Source organism: Pithys albifrons, chromosome 9 (genome assembly GCF_047495875.1).
Source record: "Pithys albifrons albifrons isolate INPA30051 chromosome 9, PitAlb_v1, whole genome shotgun sequence".
NCBI classification, from domain to species: Eukaryota; Metazoa; Chordata; class Aves; order Passeriformes; family Thamnophilidae; genus Pithys; species Pithys albifrons.
In genome coordinates, this window is record NC_092466.1 from 19,126,569 (window position 1) to 19,144,391 (window position 17,823).

The 17,823-nt window shown below is 43.6% G+C and overlaps 1 protein-coding gene across 1 annotated transcript; it reads left to right on the forward strand.

The window, feature by feature from the left end:
* The first annotated feature begins 637 nt into the window (after window positions 1–637).
* DRGX (dorsal root ganglia homeobox) lies at window positions 638–17,179 on the forward strand. Its single transcript, XM_071564018.1, has 6 exons — window positions 638–671; window positions 3,304–3,401; window positions 3,612–3,713; window positions 6,327–6,499; window positions 6,808–6,920; window positions 16,911–17,179. The coding sequence occupies exons 1-6, from the start codon at window positions 638–640 to the stop codon at window positions 17,177–17,179; spliced, it is 789 nt and encodes a 262-aa protein (XP_071420119.1).
* Window positions 17,180–17,823: the final 644 nt, after the last annotated feature.

Consider the following 17,823-nt stretch of genomic DNA (forward strand, 5'->3'; position numbering starts at 1 on the left):
GTATGTTGAACGCTTTAAAAAGAAGACAGGTTTTAGCTTTTATTGCTGTTTCATTTAGGCAGAATAATTTAGATTTTTTTAAGCAGTTCTACAATTATTTTTCTTTATGCAAATATTTGCTCCATAGGGGAACATTTGAAGTATTTAGATAGATAGATAGATAGATAGATAGATAGATAGATAGATAGTGATAGAGATCACAATGACTGGATAGATAGAAGAACAAGAGAGAGAGAAACTGCTTCTCGGGGGAGAAAAAAATAAACACAAAGTTTTACTGATCGTGATTACTGTGCGACTACCAAGGAGTCTTCTGCTTTTGGCTTTTTCAGTTCGGTGCACAGGGTTAGACACTACTGTCTCTGCTTCCTCTGGGATGGGCTTTAGGGTAATCAATGAGTTTCTCCACGTGTTTTCTTCTAGCTATTCACCTCTTCTGTTCTTTCCTTCTCTGTCTTCAGGCCTGTAGGAGACACCTCGGCGGTGCGTGGCGGTGCCCGACTGGGGAGCTGGTGACGATCCGCCGGTGCGGGGAGTGCGCGGGAGCCCCGCGCCCCGCGGGCTGGCCCCGGCCTTGGTCCTGGCCGCCGGCAGGCTCGCAGCTGCGGGCAGCGGGAGCCCACCTAGCCGCAGGACCATGTTCTACTTCCACTGTCCCCCGCAGCTAGAGGGTGAGTGTTGTCGCACAGAGACGTGTAAGTACAAGAGCTGAACTTCGAGGTGTGTGTATGTGGAGGGTTCGTTGGGGCGGAGGGAGAAACTGTGGTCTGACTTGCTCCACGAATGTCAGGTACACATACGTGCTGGGATAAGATGCAGATTTATAGAGACCACTAAATATCATCCATTTCCTTAAGAAAACACAATCCTATCCCCCTCTCTGCTCTCAGCTTTCCCCTCTTGTCACTGGATGGAAAGAAGGACTGCATTACTTTATTATTATTATTATTATTATTATTATTATTATTATTATTATTATTATTATTATTATTATTTTAATTACTTTTAAAAAACTTGATTCCTTCTGGAAAGGCCCTGGTTTTACACCCCCACTCCTGTCATTTTGCCACCTGCCTCCCCTCTGTGGATAGCGATCCCGCAGTTGAGCCTTAGGCTATGACAGAGATGCTTTTCTCCCCTCCCAGCACAGATGTTGGTGTCATGGCTGTAATCGGGACACTTTCAGGACGTGGTCACGCCTCCTCCCTCCAGCCAAAGGGACCGCATAAATTTTTAATGCTATTTTACAAACATTCTGTGGGAGGGTGGGGGAAAATGAGGCACGACTGGAAAAAAAGAAACGGAAAATAAATATTTGGGAGGATGTTCTTGTGTTATTGGTCAAAGGCTTTTGTTTAATTATTAGTAGTAGTTTCCTTTTTAAAAAATGTGGCAGCCGTCGGGATTTCCCCTTGTCAACCCCGCAAATGCCCAGGGCTCTCTGCAGCCGCTCCCTCCGGCCAGCGCTCGTAGTGCGCGGACCATCCTCGGAGCCGCGGCCGCGCAACCCCAGCCCCAGGCGGGCAGTCCCGCCGTGCCCGAGCGCCGCATGGCAGGGAAAGCCACCTGGCCCCGTACAATCCCCTCGCCCGCCCATCCCGCTCCTTGCACGGGCATCACCGGGCAAGCAAGGGGCTTTCCCCGCAGCAGCGCTGCCGGAAAGAGACGGTCCAGCTTTCTACAAAGTTTTCTCCGGGCGGGCAAGGGACACGGGCTGGGCAGGACAGCGTGGGTCGGCTGCGTTCGTTAGTTTATGGCAACAGCTTTGGAAACGTGCTCTTGTGTTTGTTTTTTTGCTTGCTTGTTTGTTTGATGTGTGTTTGTTTCTCCGGTGGCAGCGTGGGGCCGGTGCCTGGCTTTGGCGTCCCGAGACGCGCAGCGGCCCCCGCGGGCTGCAGCATCTCACGGTGTGTCCCCTTCGCTCTCCCGCCGTGGGCAGCAACGGGGCGGGGGGGAAGGGGTGGTCTGTCCTGTTAGAGGGTGAAAACAGCGTCGAGCATCTCGAGTATTAAAAAACAATAACAACTAAAAAAACCCCAAACTCACAAAAGAACACAGTGTCCAAAACCCGCCACCCACCCACCACCAAGCCAAAGATGTGGCAACAGAAAAGGTCTCTTCGGTCAGCGTTTGGGCAGACAGGGAGGCCTGGTGCCAGAGGGAAGAGATCGAGCTCCGGGGGTCAGCAGGACGGCATTTTATTCTCTGATGAGCCTCTCCCAGGCCTGCAGCTAGTCATCGGTCTGCGTGAGGATAGGTCTGGAGGCCGCGTTTATCTTTCAAATTATGCTGCAAGATGAGCGGTGACCTCCAGCCACCATGGCCTGAGGTGGGAGCAGGCCAACCCAGAGCATTCCACGGGCAAGTCTGAGAGTGGGTTCATAGGGACACTCTCAGCAACACTTCTGGAGGTTCAGGTACTTTTCTGTTCCATGAGGGGTTTTTCTGTTTTGTGTTTGTTTGTGGGTGGTTTTTTGTTTGTTTGGTTGTTGTTTGTGGGTTTGTTTAAGTTTCGTGTGGTTTTCTCGTTCTGTTTTGTTTTGGTTGGTTGGTTGGTTTTTTTTTTTAATCCTGTTTTGTCAGCGAACAGAAAGGAAGTGACACATTTCAGCCCGGGCACGAACTGTGACTGGGGGAGCCGAGAAGGCCGGGATCTGCTCCACAGAAGGTGGTTTGCAATTTGCCGGCCCATCTGACTTTTCCTGACCTCCAGTCAGGGACAAACCCTCGATCCCCCATCGCGGAAGGGCAAGGGCGACCTCCTCGTCCTGCTGCCCAGTCCCGGTGTTTCAGTCATGGCCGAGCCCCCGGGCTGTACAGAGCCCCGTGCCCATGTTCTCCTCCAGGAATGAGGGCGAGCAGACGGGGGCGGCTCGGTCGCTGCTCGCAGGGTGTGTGTGGAGGAACATGCAACGGCCCCGGTGCTGCCCCGTCCAGGCAGGGGCTTCCCTGGGCTCTCCCAACAGACGGACAGGGCCTTTACGAGCTGTTGTTCCCACGCCTATGTAAAAGCTTCGTCTCGTTGTCCTTTTAAGACACAAATGGGCCGAAAATATACTCTTTTCCGGGGTGGGGTGAGCTCCGGTCGGCAGAACCCCTCAGTGCCCGCAGAAGTCCCGGAGCCAGCGGGATACCCACCTCCTGGACGGCTCCCACCGTGCTCTCGGGGCCGACCGGGGTGCTCGAGGCTCCGGCCCCGCCGAGATGGGGCCGCATTCCCCACCCGAACGGCTCCGCTAGGGTGGCTCCGGCCCTTTGCTCCCACGGGGCACAGCGGCCCCTAACGCGGCTCTCGGCCCGCAGGCGCAGCCCCCTTCGGAGGCCACTCCGCCGGCGACTTCGACGACGGGTTCCTGCGCAGGAAGCAGCGCCGCAACCGCACCACCTTCACCTTGCAGCAGGTAGGAGCCTGCTTCGCTCTGCCTCTTACCTGCGCACCCCTTGCCCCCTGCTTGCCTCGTGCCTGCCCCAGACTTGCTCCCTGACTCCCCAGTACTGCTCCCTTCCTGCTTCCGACTGCTTCCCGCCTTCCTCATCCATGCCTGGCAGACACCCCCCTGGGGCGGCCACACAGATCTCACACGGATCTTTGCTCTCTCCCCCTCCATCAGCTCGAGGCCCTGGAAGCCGTTTTTGCTCAAACCCACTACCCCGATGTGTTCACTCGGGAAGAGCTGGCTATGAAAATCAACCTCACAGAGGCCAGGGTGCAGGTAAACATCCTGGGGAATTATTTAACTCGGGTATTCAAACTAGCAAACTTTTTTTCATTTGACATCATGACTGCAGAGTGCACATTTGGCCAAAGAACGCAAATGAAGACGATCTGTCATTTTCATGATGCACTTTAATAACATCAACATAATGTGGAATATTAGATTAGGTTGATTAATCGGTCATTCATAATTAACTAGTGATAATGTTCTACACTAATTTGTCCGCGTCTCCAAGGTACTAAATTACATCAATGCACATCCATTTCCTTGCTTTTGGAGGGGGGGCGTGGTATGGAGAAAAGAACTGAGACGTGATTCTCCAAAGCAACTATGACCACTGTCAAGCAGTGGGGTTAGTCAACTACAGGGAGCCCAGCTGCCAGGAAGAAATCTTCTGCACCTCTTCAACTTTTCTCCCTTTGCCTTCTTTCGAAACACTTAATTTAGACAGCTAAAGAGCCTGCAGAGCAATTCCCACACCTTTAATATGATTCAGTAAATATCATTGGCCATGATTACTCTTTCCACCACCACTCTTTTCCATCCCTTCCTTTCTTCCTTCTCTCCACGTTTTTCCTTTTTCCCCCCTTTTATCCATGTGTTTGTTTGTCCATATCCTGGGATTAACTTTGTGTGTCTACAAGCTCTGCTAAGAGCAGCAGTTCTGCAGTTGTGAGAGATGGATCCCTATAACTCTGCAGGCACTCACCACAGAGTTGCAAACCATTTTTTGAACACAGTTATGCATTCGTCTTTATTTGCGGGGTTTTTCTGCATGCTGTTCTTCTATTATTTATTTATTTAGGTGCTTGGGGTTAAGACTATGCAAAGATCTAATTGTAGGAAATATAATAGCTTGCCTTTTGTTCCCTAGGGTCATGTTAGTATCTCTTAAAACCCAATGGCTGAAGAGAGATAATGGAATTCACCACAGTAAATTGGGGATTGTAAACAAATTATTTCTTCTATAATCAGATTATGTGATCCTGATTATTAAATCTCAACATGAATCATTGGTCATATGCGGGCAAATTAAACTGATTATTATTTGGAAATGAAAATCTCCTTTCGCTATTGCACTGTAGGTACTGGCTTAAAAAAATAATAAAAAATGCCATTTTGGCTATTGGTGCCTAAAGACTGAACTGCAAATTGAGATAAATGGGACAATTATTGAGCATTCAGAAGTGGAAGATCATAACTTCTTCCTGAAAGGTGCAAGGGTGAGATAGGGGTGGTGACAATTAGATTGCTGAGGACTAGTGTTTAGCCTTGTTGTTGGCTATTATGCAAGCAGACAATAGATGCAAGCATTTGTTTAGCCTGCTTTCATGCAGGGACATGGGGAAACACAGAGGATGGGAGATATGTTTACATTTATACCCCTTGCTCATTCAAATATGATTAATGTGCTATAAAGCAGAGTCTTAATCGAAGATGATGTTGTCAAACAATAACTAAATAGGGAAATAAACGACTTCATCAGGCTCTTTCCTCAGAAGCAGGCGAACTGTCAGTGCAAAGTCATTAAAATATGATAATGAAAAATAGCTCAATTAAATGTTGTTATAGCTGTGACCTTCATTCAATTAAGACACAAGAAAGTGTCTGCATTTTCCTTTGCATTTAACTGCTCTAAATTTAGAATATAGATAAAATCATTATTCAATGTTTGCTGATACATGCAATTAAAAGGCAGCTAACTAAAATGGAATTGGAGGAGGAGAATAATAATAATACCAATCTTACCTATACTAGAATTCATGTATTAAAACGTGGATTTCCTGACCTCAAGAGAAGCTTGGCATTTTCCAGCTCAAATATGGTGCTTTCAGAGCATCAGCTCCAAGGTTAATGGAGAAAAAGTTGTTTTTAGACTAAAAATCAGGTGATAAAATCAAGAACATGAATGTTTGTTTTGCATATGGGAAAAAATAAGGTTTAGAAACTGGTGTACTGATATTATAGTGTGGCCTGAGTTGGGGGACAGTTGTACCATCACAGTATGAAAATGCAGAATGGTCTTCCAAAATTAGTATCTATCAAATTTTGAGTCCTTTGAATGCAGATTGGACATGAGAGGAACAACACTCAGTATCTGTCCTCTCCAGAAAATGGGCTGGATAAGATGGCCTAATACACACCTTTTCATTTCTCACCAATCTGATTCTAGCAGCAGTTGATTTAAAGACTTGTATATGGTTTCATTAGACTGCTTAGTTATATGTTTAAAACTGTCCCTATGAAATGGCTTTTAGATGTGTGAAAACATAGAAATCAGTGAGAATTAAATGTATGCATAACAGCAAGTACAGACTTAAATGTTTTGCTAATTGGCATAGTAACATCAAAACTTTTTTTTTTTTTGCTTTTTGTTTATAACAAAACTTTTGAATGTCTTCAGCCATTTGTGGTTGTTTTCCAGACCCAGAAATATTATACAGACAAATGTAATCCTAAGACTCAACTAGAATAGCAGTGGGTGTACAAAATAAGAGGAAGTTTTAGCCAAGCTTCTAAAGGACTGATTTCTAGAGTAACAACTTACAATTTCCTTGCTTCACATTTGGCTAAACATGGTTTTCAGCCAGGATTGCTCTTCTGCTCCAGGTGTGGTTCCAAAATCGAAGAGCTAAATGGAGAAAAACAGAGAGGGGTACTTCTGACCAAGAGGGCTCTAAGGAAACTATGGCTGAGGTGGCACCTTCTGCGAGAAATTTAAATTCCCCTTCTCCAGCAGATCAAGCTAGAAATAAAAAGGAGGGTCTAGAGATCCAGCAGAGGTAAGAATCATGTGTTATCAGCCGCCTGTCTGTTGGGCATATATGCCTCATACATATGTACATGCATACAGATTTGCATGCTGCTATCCTTTGACCTACAGAGTATCATCTTCAGAAAATAAACTGTTTCCTGTTAACTCACTGTTCTCTGTGGAGATGCTGAGAATCTGGTGGCCATGGGAGGCTAATGTTATCCAGGCTTGGTCACATCTAGTTGCATCGTGAGACAACAACATGTTTGTGTTTGTGCTCAAATGGAATCAGCTGGTTCTGGTTTTGTAAGGAAGTTGTATTCTCTTCTCCATCAGCCTGAGTCGAGCAGTGGGTCCTACAGGACCTTTCTTCCCATCTTGCCTGCCGGGGACTCTTCTCAACACAGCCACCTATGCACAAGCTTTATCCCATGTCGCCTCTCTAAAAGGTAAATTACTTTGTTTAACTTCAGGGATAAGCTCAAAGAGCATCTCTTTCAAGCTAAGTAGCATGGTCCCACTTGTGGGGAAGCCCTTTGGGAAATGGCAGATCTCTCTTCCTGTTCGGATTGGTGGTAATTGCACTGACGATGCTGCACATAACAGAAGTGAGTATCCTGTTTTATCTGGCAGCAGTATTTGTGACAAAACTCCTTCATTTTACTCAGCTCCTTTTTGTGAGGTCACTGTTTGTCTCAAGGAGTGAGGCAGGTAGAATTTGCTCCTGTAGAGTTTCTGTTGCATATACTTTATTTTGGAGTCAAATTTATTCTAATAAATTAGTTATACACATCCTTTTGCATTATGTAGTACCTGGCACTGTTACTGATGCCTCATCTGCTCTGCATGCGGTTTCCTTTGCAGTGCATCTCTGCACAACCCTTTCTCTTCTTGGATGGTAGAACTTGAATAAAGTGTGTTCCTGGGAACAGAGGAGGATACAGAGTAATTCCTCATTATGTGGGACCCAGGCTTCAGGAAGGGTACATCTCATGTCTATATACTTTCAGTTTCCAAAAAGCAGCAGTATACATCTTTTAAAAATAAATCCCCTGCTGATCCATTAGCTGTTCCTAGTCTAACAATTATAAGACTAAGGGTGTAAGCAGGATGAATTCAATTTATAGATTTATAGGATGTAAAGCCTCATAGCAGTGCCAAGCACAAAGTGGCACATAGATTTACTCTGTGTCCCAATGTGATGCAATAACTTGTGAGGAAATTTCCCAGTTAAAGACCCTCTGCTATGAACAGAAATACCTCTCACTGTGTTCTCTGGTGTACCTCGTACTCCTTGTGAGTATTTCCAGTTAAATCAGCATTGTCAAGGTGCATTCCTGAAGCAAATATTTGGAACTGCTGAGTTTTGTTTCAAGTCCACTGTCTGCCCCCTGTACCTCCTTTCCTCCCATCTTTCAAAAAAAACTGAAGTCAGATATGACACACAGTTACTACTCTTTTGATAGGTGTGGGATCTGGGATTTTGAATCAAGAAAGGACACACAGGTGCAAGCTGACCCTAAAACTTAAAGGCTGATTATCACCTATAAGTGGGGAGCAGTGGTTGGAATGCCTGAGTCCTCTTGATCTCTGCCTTGTGAAGTTGTGGGGCTGGGAATTTTGTCTTCCTTGATTAGATAGGAACAGCTTCTCTGGAGTAGATACAAGTGAAATTCTTCAGGCAAAAAGATGATTCATTGATAAATGTAGTCCCAGACAGGTTGAAGGGTGTGGAAACAGGATTGTGTACAGTAAATAATTTCAGATGGAAGGGTTTTTTTTCTTAATATTTGCATTTAAGCATTTTCAAAATGAAATGCATCAATATGTTATTCTTACTTACTTAATGCTTAAGTGTAGTTAAATTTTAAGAGAAAGTAACATAAATAAACAAAAGCCAAGGAAAATGAAAAAGGAAATTAAAAAAAGTCATGAAGAGTTGGTATTTTTTGTTTGGTTGTCTTTTGTTTGGTTGTTTGGGCTTTTTTTTCCTCTTTAGTTTTATTTATTTAGAAGACTTCCTGGCATTCTTTTCTGTGATTTTACAGCTCAGCCACTAAATTGAGAAAGTAATAATTTGCTCCTTTTTGCTTGATAGAAGTTTTACAGCTTAGGGACAGAAAATGTTCTCTTCCTGAACCTCTTGTAGATATTTGACAGTCAGTTGCCCAGGCTGAGAGACAGTGTCCCTGAAAAACTGGTCCCAAATGTATATACAGATTTTTTTATAATTTGTGTAGGAATGGTTATCAGGTGTTTGCATATTGTCTTGGTGAATGTTGTCAGCTATACATGCAGTTTATTCCTGAAATGGCCTGGTTTATATTTCCTGTCTGACACTAGAAATCTCAAGATATATGCTAAGAAACTGGGGTAAAATAATATATTTTGATTTTAATAAATCCAATTACAGATTTACATTTCTGCATAGCCACCTACCTGGAGCCTTGTGGAGCTGCCAATGCCTATCAGCATATTGTTATCTTTGCAAGGAACTGGTAGTCTGAGCTGCTTGCTTTGAGGAGTGCTCTTTTTCTTCTGCTGCTAGTTTTGCTGCTAGGTGTCAGTAATGTCAAATTTTGTCTTTGAGGTTAAGGGGCAAGAATTTACAGTTCTATGAGAGGGCAAATTTGATTTATATGAGCAGAGAATAATTGTAGCATCTTTCTTGTGGTATTGATATATGGAGTATTGTCTCCTCTTTCCTTGGCTCATGTCCCCAGTTTCCTCTTTCCCCTTTTTATCAAGTGTAATTTGCTTGGGCTAGGGTAGGGCTGTGCACAGCAGACATTGAGCCTTCAGTCTTGTTAGCTGGTGAACAGGAATTGGTGAAGTTTTAGAGCTTCTGAGTGAACCAAGGTATCACAGGCCTGATGCGCATTTTGTTTTTCTTTGGTATGGAAACTCCAGATGAATGACAGCTCATCTAAACCAGCATATTTGAGAGTAGAGCTAAGCTCACATGTCAGTCTGGAGGAAGAGACAATGGTTGTGGGAAGGTAAGAAAGAACAGGGAGAGACACAATGCTCACAAAACCTGAATATGAATGTATTCATCATATGCTCAGTTCAGTTTGTTTGACTCTCTCATCTCATTTCCCTTTGAACTAGGAGTCGATTTGTGCACTTAGGCTTGTTAAAGGAGTAGCAACCCTCCATTTAGTAGGGAATAGTCTGTGTCCTTATATGTTGCCTTAATGAAGTGACCTAAGCCTCTCCCTTGGCAATCTAGTTTCATTTTGCTGCAGAAATGATGAGGCTCTGCCACAGTGGATCTGAGGGCACAGGACTTTCTGTCACACAAAATCCCATCAAACTCAGCACAGGGCATAAAGTTCTGAGCTCCTTGGTTTTTTTGATTGCTTGGATAAGGAGAAATCCAGCAAGTAGTGAGGTCTTAGAAAATTCTTCAAGTTTTATTGAAGAGTGAAATGATCAAGAGGACTTCTCCTCTCTTGCTTCCAACCAGCCTTTCTTTGTGCTTTTGAAAGCAAAATTATTGCTCCAGAATCAAAGCACCATTTCACTATCAGAGGATACAAGACCCCACTTTCTTCCATGCCAGTGTCAAATTAAATGCAGCTCCTCTATATGGATCCTGTAAATAGATATATATTCCTGCCACTAGGAGAATCCTGGCCAGTAAAGGGAATCATATTGTTAAGTAAGGACATAAGAGCTGCCTGCAAACAAATGGGCACTCTGAGCACATCATATTCTACTGGGAAGTGTAGGTTGTTTACTTGCTCTTTTGAGGAGACAAGATGTGCTTTGTTGGACTTGTAAGCCAACACTTTACTGGTGTCAGTGAGTAATACTTGACTGATGCTCTAGAAGGAGACAATTAAAGTCAATACAGTGAATAACAAGTGATGATAGTATTGAAACTAATTAATAATTATTTTATGCTCTCAGGGACCATTTTTCTTCTGCCGTCTGAGAGTTGTCTGTCTTTTGCAACAAAACTAAAACCTCTGTTTTTCCCTTCTCTGACTTTGGCTCCAGACCCAGTGCCTAGGGCACAAGGTTCTTGGATCTGATTTGTTGTATAAGGATATAAGAGTTGATTGTGAAGTTGTTGTAGGAGAGACAAAAAAATCTCAAGACAGCCTAGTATGGAGCTGTGACTAAGCCTGCAACTTTGCCTTTGGAAAGCTGTGAAGTGCACTGTTGGCTTGCCTCATGCTTTCTATGGCTCTGGGCCACACACATGTCACTGCTAGGTAAATGGAGGATATGACTGGAGCATGAGTCTAGGTCTGCTCTGATGAATGAGAAGAAAGTTATTTTGCCCAAGAACCTATGCCCCATGAACTTTGCTGTTTCTGAGACAGAGACTTTTTTTCCCTCAAATTGAGGGTAATAGCACCACAGGACATCTTGGGAAGAAAATGGGCTGGCTATACAATACCAATTGAAACTGTCATTCAGAGCATAGACTGTTCCAGAGAAGAGTACATTATCACTAAACAGTTTGTTTCTGTCAAATATTCTGTATTCAGTAATATAACAGACCTTTTCCCTTACTTAGAGGTCTTCTCCCTCTCAGGAGTTTAGCACATTGCAGGCTGTACTTAATAGCAATCATCTGTTAACTACTGTATCACCTCTCCATTTACTATTCTTTCAGGAAATACATTTCCTTGTTTGAAAAATTCACGTACCATCATAATTTTTGGCGTATGCAGTGTTTCTTACTTCAGGGTTTTAGTATGTCACCGCTGACCATACTCAGGAAGAGGGTTGACTTGAATAGATGAAATTTCTGATGTTCGTTACTCTCCGAAATTCTACTGATTTGACAACTATGCTACTTCATGGTGGTGACTTCAAGAGTTCCATGATCTTCCAAGATGAAACACTTACTGTAAGCCATGCATCTGCAGTCCATTTAGTGGATTTAATTGCAGACCTCAAAGATGAAGGGAAAATACTTGTTTTATTTATGGGCAGTATAACAATAGAGTCATCAGGAGAAGCTAGTGTTCTGTGCAGAGAGAGACCTCAAAGTACCTTCTTAATGGATGACAGCATGAATGCAATTCATTAATGTAGAAGATGTTATTAATGGATATAAACAAGAATCTCTGTTTTTTAGCGGATGTGTTCTACCATTCTGGTGGCTGAGGCCAAGAGTGTGTCTGTTACATTCCACTGAAATTTCCCCAGACCCCATGATGAGTGAAGTGTATGAGGAGAGAAATAATTACACTTGCCAGGGAATTACTTTCATAATTCACCCACAGCTCTGCTCTGTGCAAGTTATAGCTTGGTTGGTTTTCACGGCGCCTCCACACCACTGATAGAGAAGCAGGATTGCATTATGCACATCAAAATGGGTATTCCAGGGCACCATTGATTAGGCTCTTTTATGGTTTGTTGCTGCTTGTGGTTGCTGTTCATATTAGGGAGGCTTAATTGCAGTATCCAGGAAAAAAACCAAAACACAGCTAGAACTGCCCATCCATTACATTTCAATTTCTATTATGGAAAGATAAAGAGAATTTGCATAATTTCATTGGGCAATTCCCATTGCCAAAGCTGCAAAAGAAGCATTCAAGGATCTAACTCACCGTTGAACTGGTGTTTACTGAATTGAAGCACCACTCTTTCCCGTAAGACTGAATAATGGGAATAAAAACTCTTGGTGTCCTTTATTTTGTCTGTCATTCTTATTATGGAGTTGCTCACTTTTCTTGTGCAATATAGCAAATATACTGAGTGGGTTCTGTTTGGCATTTCCCCTAGTTTAAAGAAGTTTGCTGCAGATGCACAAACCTTGAGTAAGTTACTTTGATTCCCTTATCACAGGTCCCAGCTCTAGCACTGCCCTACCTCACAGGTAGGTTTTGTTTATTACATAATCTAGGGAATATGAGATACTAGGAGCCCTAAGATCTATGGGTAGGTCTTGCTTCTTCCAGGGCAGATTCTGATTAAGTTAGTGGACCTCGGCTGGGCAGAGGTTCCTATTGACCCCTCTTGGAGTGATGTGTCTCAGCAGGTTTTAGGGTCAGATCATATTTTTGATGTGAAAGGGGAGAGTGGTAAATGGTTGCTGAGCTGACAGTATTCAAAGGACTGACTCTTCTCCCAGGCTTTTGTGGGCTTTGCTGCCAGCCTTCCCGCCCAAACAGGCAAGTCCAGGCTTCCCAATTGTTTTTTTTTTTTTGACAATACTAATGACACAAATAAAGGAGGATGAAATTCTCCAATTCCAGTGTCACGTTATTTACACAAAAGGGCTTCTGATAGAGCAACTGAGCCAGATCATCTGCTCTTTGTTGTTTGCACTGGGCATATATGGCTCACAAGCCAAGGAAATGTGAAATTATAATATATGTACTCTGCTGTCACTTCTAAATGCTCTTCCATCCTCTGGGCAGCATAGTGTGCCTTCCACACTTAACCAGCTTGGGCATTAGAAGGAGAAACTATCTAGGACAACTTCAGCAGCTTGGGGGCTACTCTAAACTGGGAGCGTTTTTTTGGTTCTTCTTCATTTCAGGCTTTTGTGTTCTGAACCTCCCGATTCAGAGTTTAACAAGATTTGGATAAAGCCACTTTTATGTTTCCTGCTCCTGATTCAGACTCGGTTAGACAGAACATTGGTGTCATGTATGAAGAGAAAGAGGGAGATTCCTTTGAATCAACTCCCACTGGTAATTGACTCTATGAACTTGAGGTTGTTGTTGACCTTCCAATCTTTATGAAAGGGATTTAGAATTTATGAGGATTTAGAGCTCAAGCAAACCTATGCGACTACTGTCAGAAAATAACAATACTTAAATCAAGCCTAATATTTTCTCTGAAAACTAAACAGCATGCATTGACATGTGAGGAGATTTTAAATGGGAATTTTTATTTCCCTCCCTCTATGTCAGATTCGTGTCCAGCTGCCCGTATCAAATGCTGATATGCACAAATAGTTAAAGAGGAAAGGAATGCAGGGTTTGCCTTTTGGAAAAACTATCTATTAAATTCTTTAAACTCTTGAGTTGAAATGCAAAATACATATTTAAAATATTTATGTACCAATATGGTTCCAGCTCCCACCCACTCTTCTCAGCTGAAACTGAACCATGGAACTGCACAAAAGGGTCCACAACCAAAATTGTAGATCAAATATCATTACAATTGGAATGTGATGTTGGCACAGACAAGACAAAACTAATTTAATTTTTCCTGTCAGTCTCTGTAGTAGATCAATTAAACTGCCAAGTGGATCAAATATTTCAGACTGTATTTATTACATTAAGTATTTATGTTCAGGCTTAGCATTTAAAGTCTGATCTCATCTAGGAGTACAAGGAGGTTCAGATCAATTCAGCAGAATTTGCTGTAAGTTAATGGAAATCTAATTGTGTATTTTAATTTTGTGTACAAAAGGCTGTAAGCTCCTGAAAGAACACACACAGTACCTTATCCATATTGTAGCAACTTGATACAAATCCCATTAAACTAATACCAGATTGTCATACATGTTAAAGAAAGCTGGATTAAGATCTAGGGCTACTAGCTTAATACTCACAGATTTTGATGGGAGCTAGATGCCTGAAGTCCTCTGAAGATTCAAAATAGGTAGGAACAATTTTTTCCTTCCCTGCTGTGAACTCAAGGTTGCTGCAACAAGATGTTAAAACCACTGCTGCTTGCTATATATAAATGCCTCTTTCTTGGTCAATGTCACATCCTGTATATTGTGGGCTAACTGATAGGTAGGCTCCTGAGTCTCCCATGGTTTGTCTTGGCTTTTGTGCCACCAAAGTCCAATAGATTTCACTGAACTTATTACTTGCAGATGCAGACAATTGTGAGGTAGGTTCAACCATCTTTACAATACGCAATAAAAAGAAACATTGCTAAATCCTACCCTCCTGTATTGTAACTGGACCCTAAAGCAAATGATGCTTTTTATTTAACTTTCTTTTCCATGTGTGAGTTGTTCTTTGCAAGTATTTTAACCTCAGTGAAAATGAAAGGAATGGTTATGGGTGAATTATTGCTAGAAATGGCTTAGTTTCCATCACAGGTTAACTGCACCCTCAGGTTGCAGAGCCACTAGGTAATATCAGGTCTAATTATTAAACAAAGAGCTTAGCTTGGTAGTGAATACTGATAAATATTTTATCCCTCTAACAATGTAATGAAAATTGTTCTTAGGGGATGGAGATGATTCCTCTTTTTTTCAAAAAGCGGAAGACTCTTTTCCTCTTTTCCCCACCTTCCACTAAGCAGAAAATGTCTGTGCCTAGTCCTGTGTTAGATGCTGCCGGTTGGCCAGCCCTCCCCTCTGCCTGGGGGCTGAACAGTTTGAAAGTCTTACACAGTTTGTTCTAGAAAGCAACAGTGCAAATGTAGCTGATGCACAGGTAGACCTCATCCTTCCCCATCTCATAGCAGAAACTTAATATAGTGAGGCTTAATAGATAGTAATGAATAAAGAGACTGCTGTGTGGCTTCTGCAGTTAAAGATCTACTGCAAACTGCAGGGAATCTGAAAGGCCTCTCCTCCCTTCTGTTAAAAGAGTGGTCAACCAGAACTCCTGAAGTGGCTGTGATTCAACAGGGCAAAAAATTACTTTATGAGCATGGTTGGTGGTGGCAAAAGTTTTAAGTTGTGTTACTGAGTGGATTTTATTCTAAAACCTTCCTCTGACCTGCTCAGAACAGCCACAGAATTCAAGCCTGAGCTTCCTAGAGCTAAAAGCACAAGAAATGAAGGATTTTAGTCAAGTACTGAAACTTGCTTGTACAATTCACTTGAATACCTGGACTCAGATATGGAAATCTGCTGATCATATGTTTTATCAGAGAAGTGTTATAAGAGAAAATGGTTCTTTCAATTTATATTAATAACTTGTCCTTTGTAGATTCTGTTTTTTAAAATGCAAAGAGTAGCTTTTCCTGAATGTTATTTGCAACTGCAAATCTCTGGCAACTGCTGTAGAGAAGTCTTGACAACATCCTAAAAACAAGCAACTGGCTGCCTTCGTTCCTTAGCAGATGGGTGCTGACCCATTGCTACCAAGAACAGAAGTGTAAAAGAAAGACTACCTGCTCTCTGCAGGTTATTAGTCATGAGCCATTTAACTCAAATATTAACTGCAGAAATTAAAGCAAGTCCTTGGCTTGGAAAGATCAGGGGAAGATACTGCATTGTGTCAGGATGTGTGCAGCTGTTCCTTGTTAGGAGGTATGAAATCAGCAAAAACCAGGCTTTTGTCAGGGGTGTACAAGAGGACGCAAAATTTGTGTGGCCTTTGAGACCCCTGAAAAAATGGTGTCACTCAACTATTCTAACCATAAAGCAAATGAAAGAAATAGCTCAGCCATCCCACCCTGTTTCCCCTTCGTACTCCTCTGATGCATTCTCCTTCATTCAATAAACGCACATAAACAAGGTAGCAGGATGGCTTTTTGAATGGATTGTATTTCCTGCCCAGTGGCCAACCTACACTTCCAAGTATGCTTGTATGGGAAGTGTCCCAAGCCCCAGCATTACCAAAGATAAGCCAGAGGAAGAGCCTGCAGTGCAGCTCAGGAGGGCAGCTGGTGGAGTGAGGACTGCCTCTGTCAGTGGGTTTCAGGGGAGGCTTTTAGCTTAAAAGGAGAGGAATACTCACTTCATCTGCTCTCCAGCGTTTTATTGCCTCCTTGGAACAGCCTCGTCTCTCAGAGGACATGGTAGAGATGCTCTGGTCCATTTCTCTTGATGGGACTCTTAAGCCATGTAAGTAGCAGCTTTAGGCAGCCCCGGCTCACTTCTGGAGGCCGTTCCCTTCAGAGTGTCATCCTTAAGCAGCACAGATATTGGGTGGGTAAAGGTAGAACACACTCTTACAGTCAGTCATGATGCCAGAAGTTGACAGGCGTCCGGCCAAGGAAAAGTCTGTCTCATCTTACAGTGAGATAGAAGGTCATCATAATAACTAGAATATTTTAATCTTTCTCTTTATTGTAATCTTTCAGGCAAAGATAAGTGACGAAACCCTTACACTCACCCACCAAATGCTGCTGCCCCTATTGAGCAAGCTCACTGTGCAGGTGGAGGGCAGGGTACCTCTCCAGCATGGGGCTGATGGCAGCTACAGAGCAGCAGCTTGACATGAGAAGAGGGAATGAGCCGAGTCTTGTGAGGAAATCTCAAGTGTGATCTGAACTTCACTGCTTGCCTCTGTCTCTGCTTTCTTGCTTTCTTTGCTCACTCTGTTTGTTACCCTGGATGACTCACAGTATCAGATCCTTCATAGGATCAGCAGAAGAGGATATGGGTTTTTCTAGCCCTGATCCACAGAACATTTATGTACCCAGTAAAGATCAATGTATCTACCAAAGGTCAACCCCATCTCTGCCCTCTTCAGACTGACCATGGAGGGAACAGTCAGTCTCCATGACCTTCCCCACCAGTGACGGTGCCTTCTTTCCTTCTTCCCCAGGGAGCCCACTGTGCTCATGCTGCGTTCCAGACCCCATGGGCCTCTCCTTCCTGCCCACCTACGGCTGCCAAAGCAACCGCACCGCCAGTGTGGCCGCACTGCGCATGAAGGCACGGGAGCACTCGGAGGCTGTTCTCCAGTCTGCCAACCTCCTGCCTGCCACCAGCAGCAGCCCCACTCCTCCTACCAAACCGTCCTGCCCTGAGGGCAGCCAGGACAAGCAGCCCTCTCCAGCCAAGGAGCACATGGAAGGGGAGAAAAGTGTATGAGACCGGACTGGTGCTGACCCATCGGCTTAGGGCAGTGACCTGCTGCCAGCACTCTTCTGGGGGTGAACTGTAGTGTAGCCATGCCCACTGGGATGTCATGGAGCCACCAGAGATGCAGCACATCTGAGTGGCCTTTTTGGCTGTCTTTCACACACCCTTGCTTTTCTTGTGTCACTATACATTCATTTCCCTGATTTATCAGCACTATTCTGTGTTTGGAAACATTTGTGAAACTATTTTTATCCCCCCTACCACATCCCAGGGACACCAAAAGGTCCAAGATCCTGGCTTGCTCCTGCACACATCCAACTGCCCACTATGCATGAGACAGATGGCTAACAGTGGCACATCACTTCCAGATGTGAGTTCTGGGGGAGGAGAGACACTGAAGCACCAGTTACCCAACCATGCACAACAGAGGTGAAGGAATATCCAGGTATATCCCAATTTAGTCTGCTGTTTTCTGAAGGCATTTGACTTCAACCAAACCTATCCCAGGCAATCCAGGTGTAAGAGAAGCAGAAAATAGAGCAAAACACTTAATAATTTTTTCCTTCTGTCTTCTTTTCTCTGAAAGTGATACTTCCCATGGAGTAGATTACTGGAAAGCTGCTGAGATCAGTTTACCTGTGACTAAAATCCTT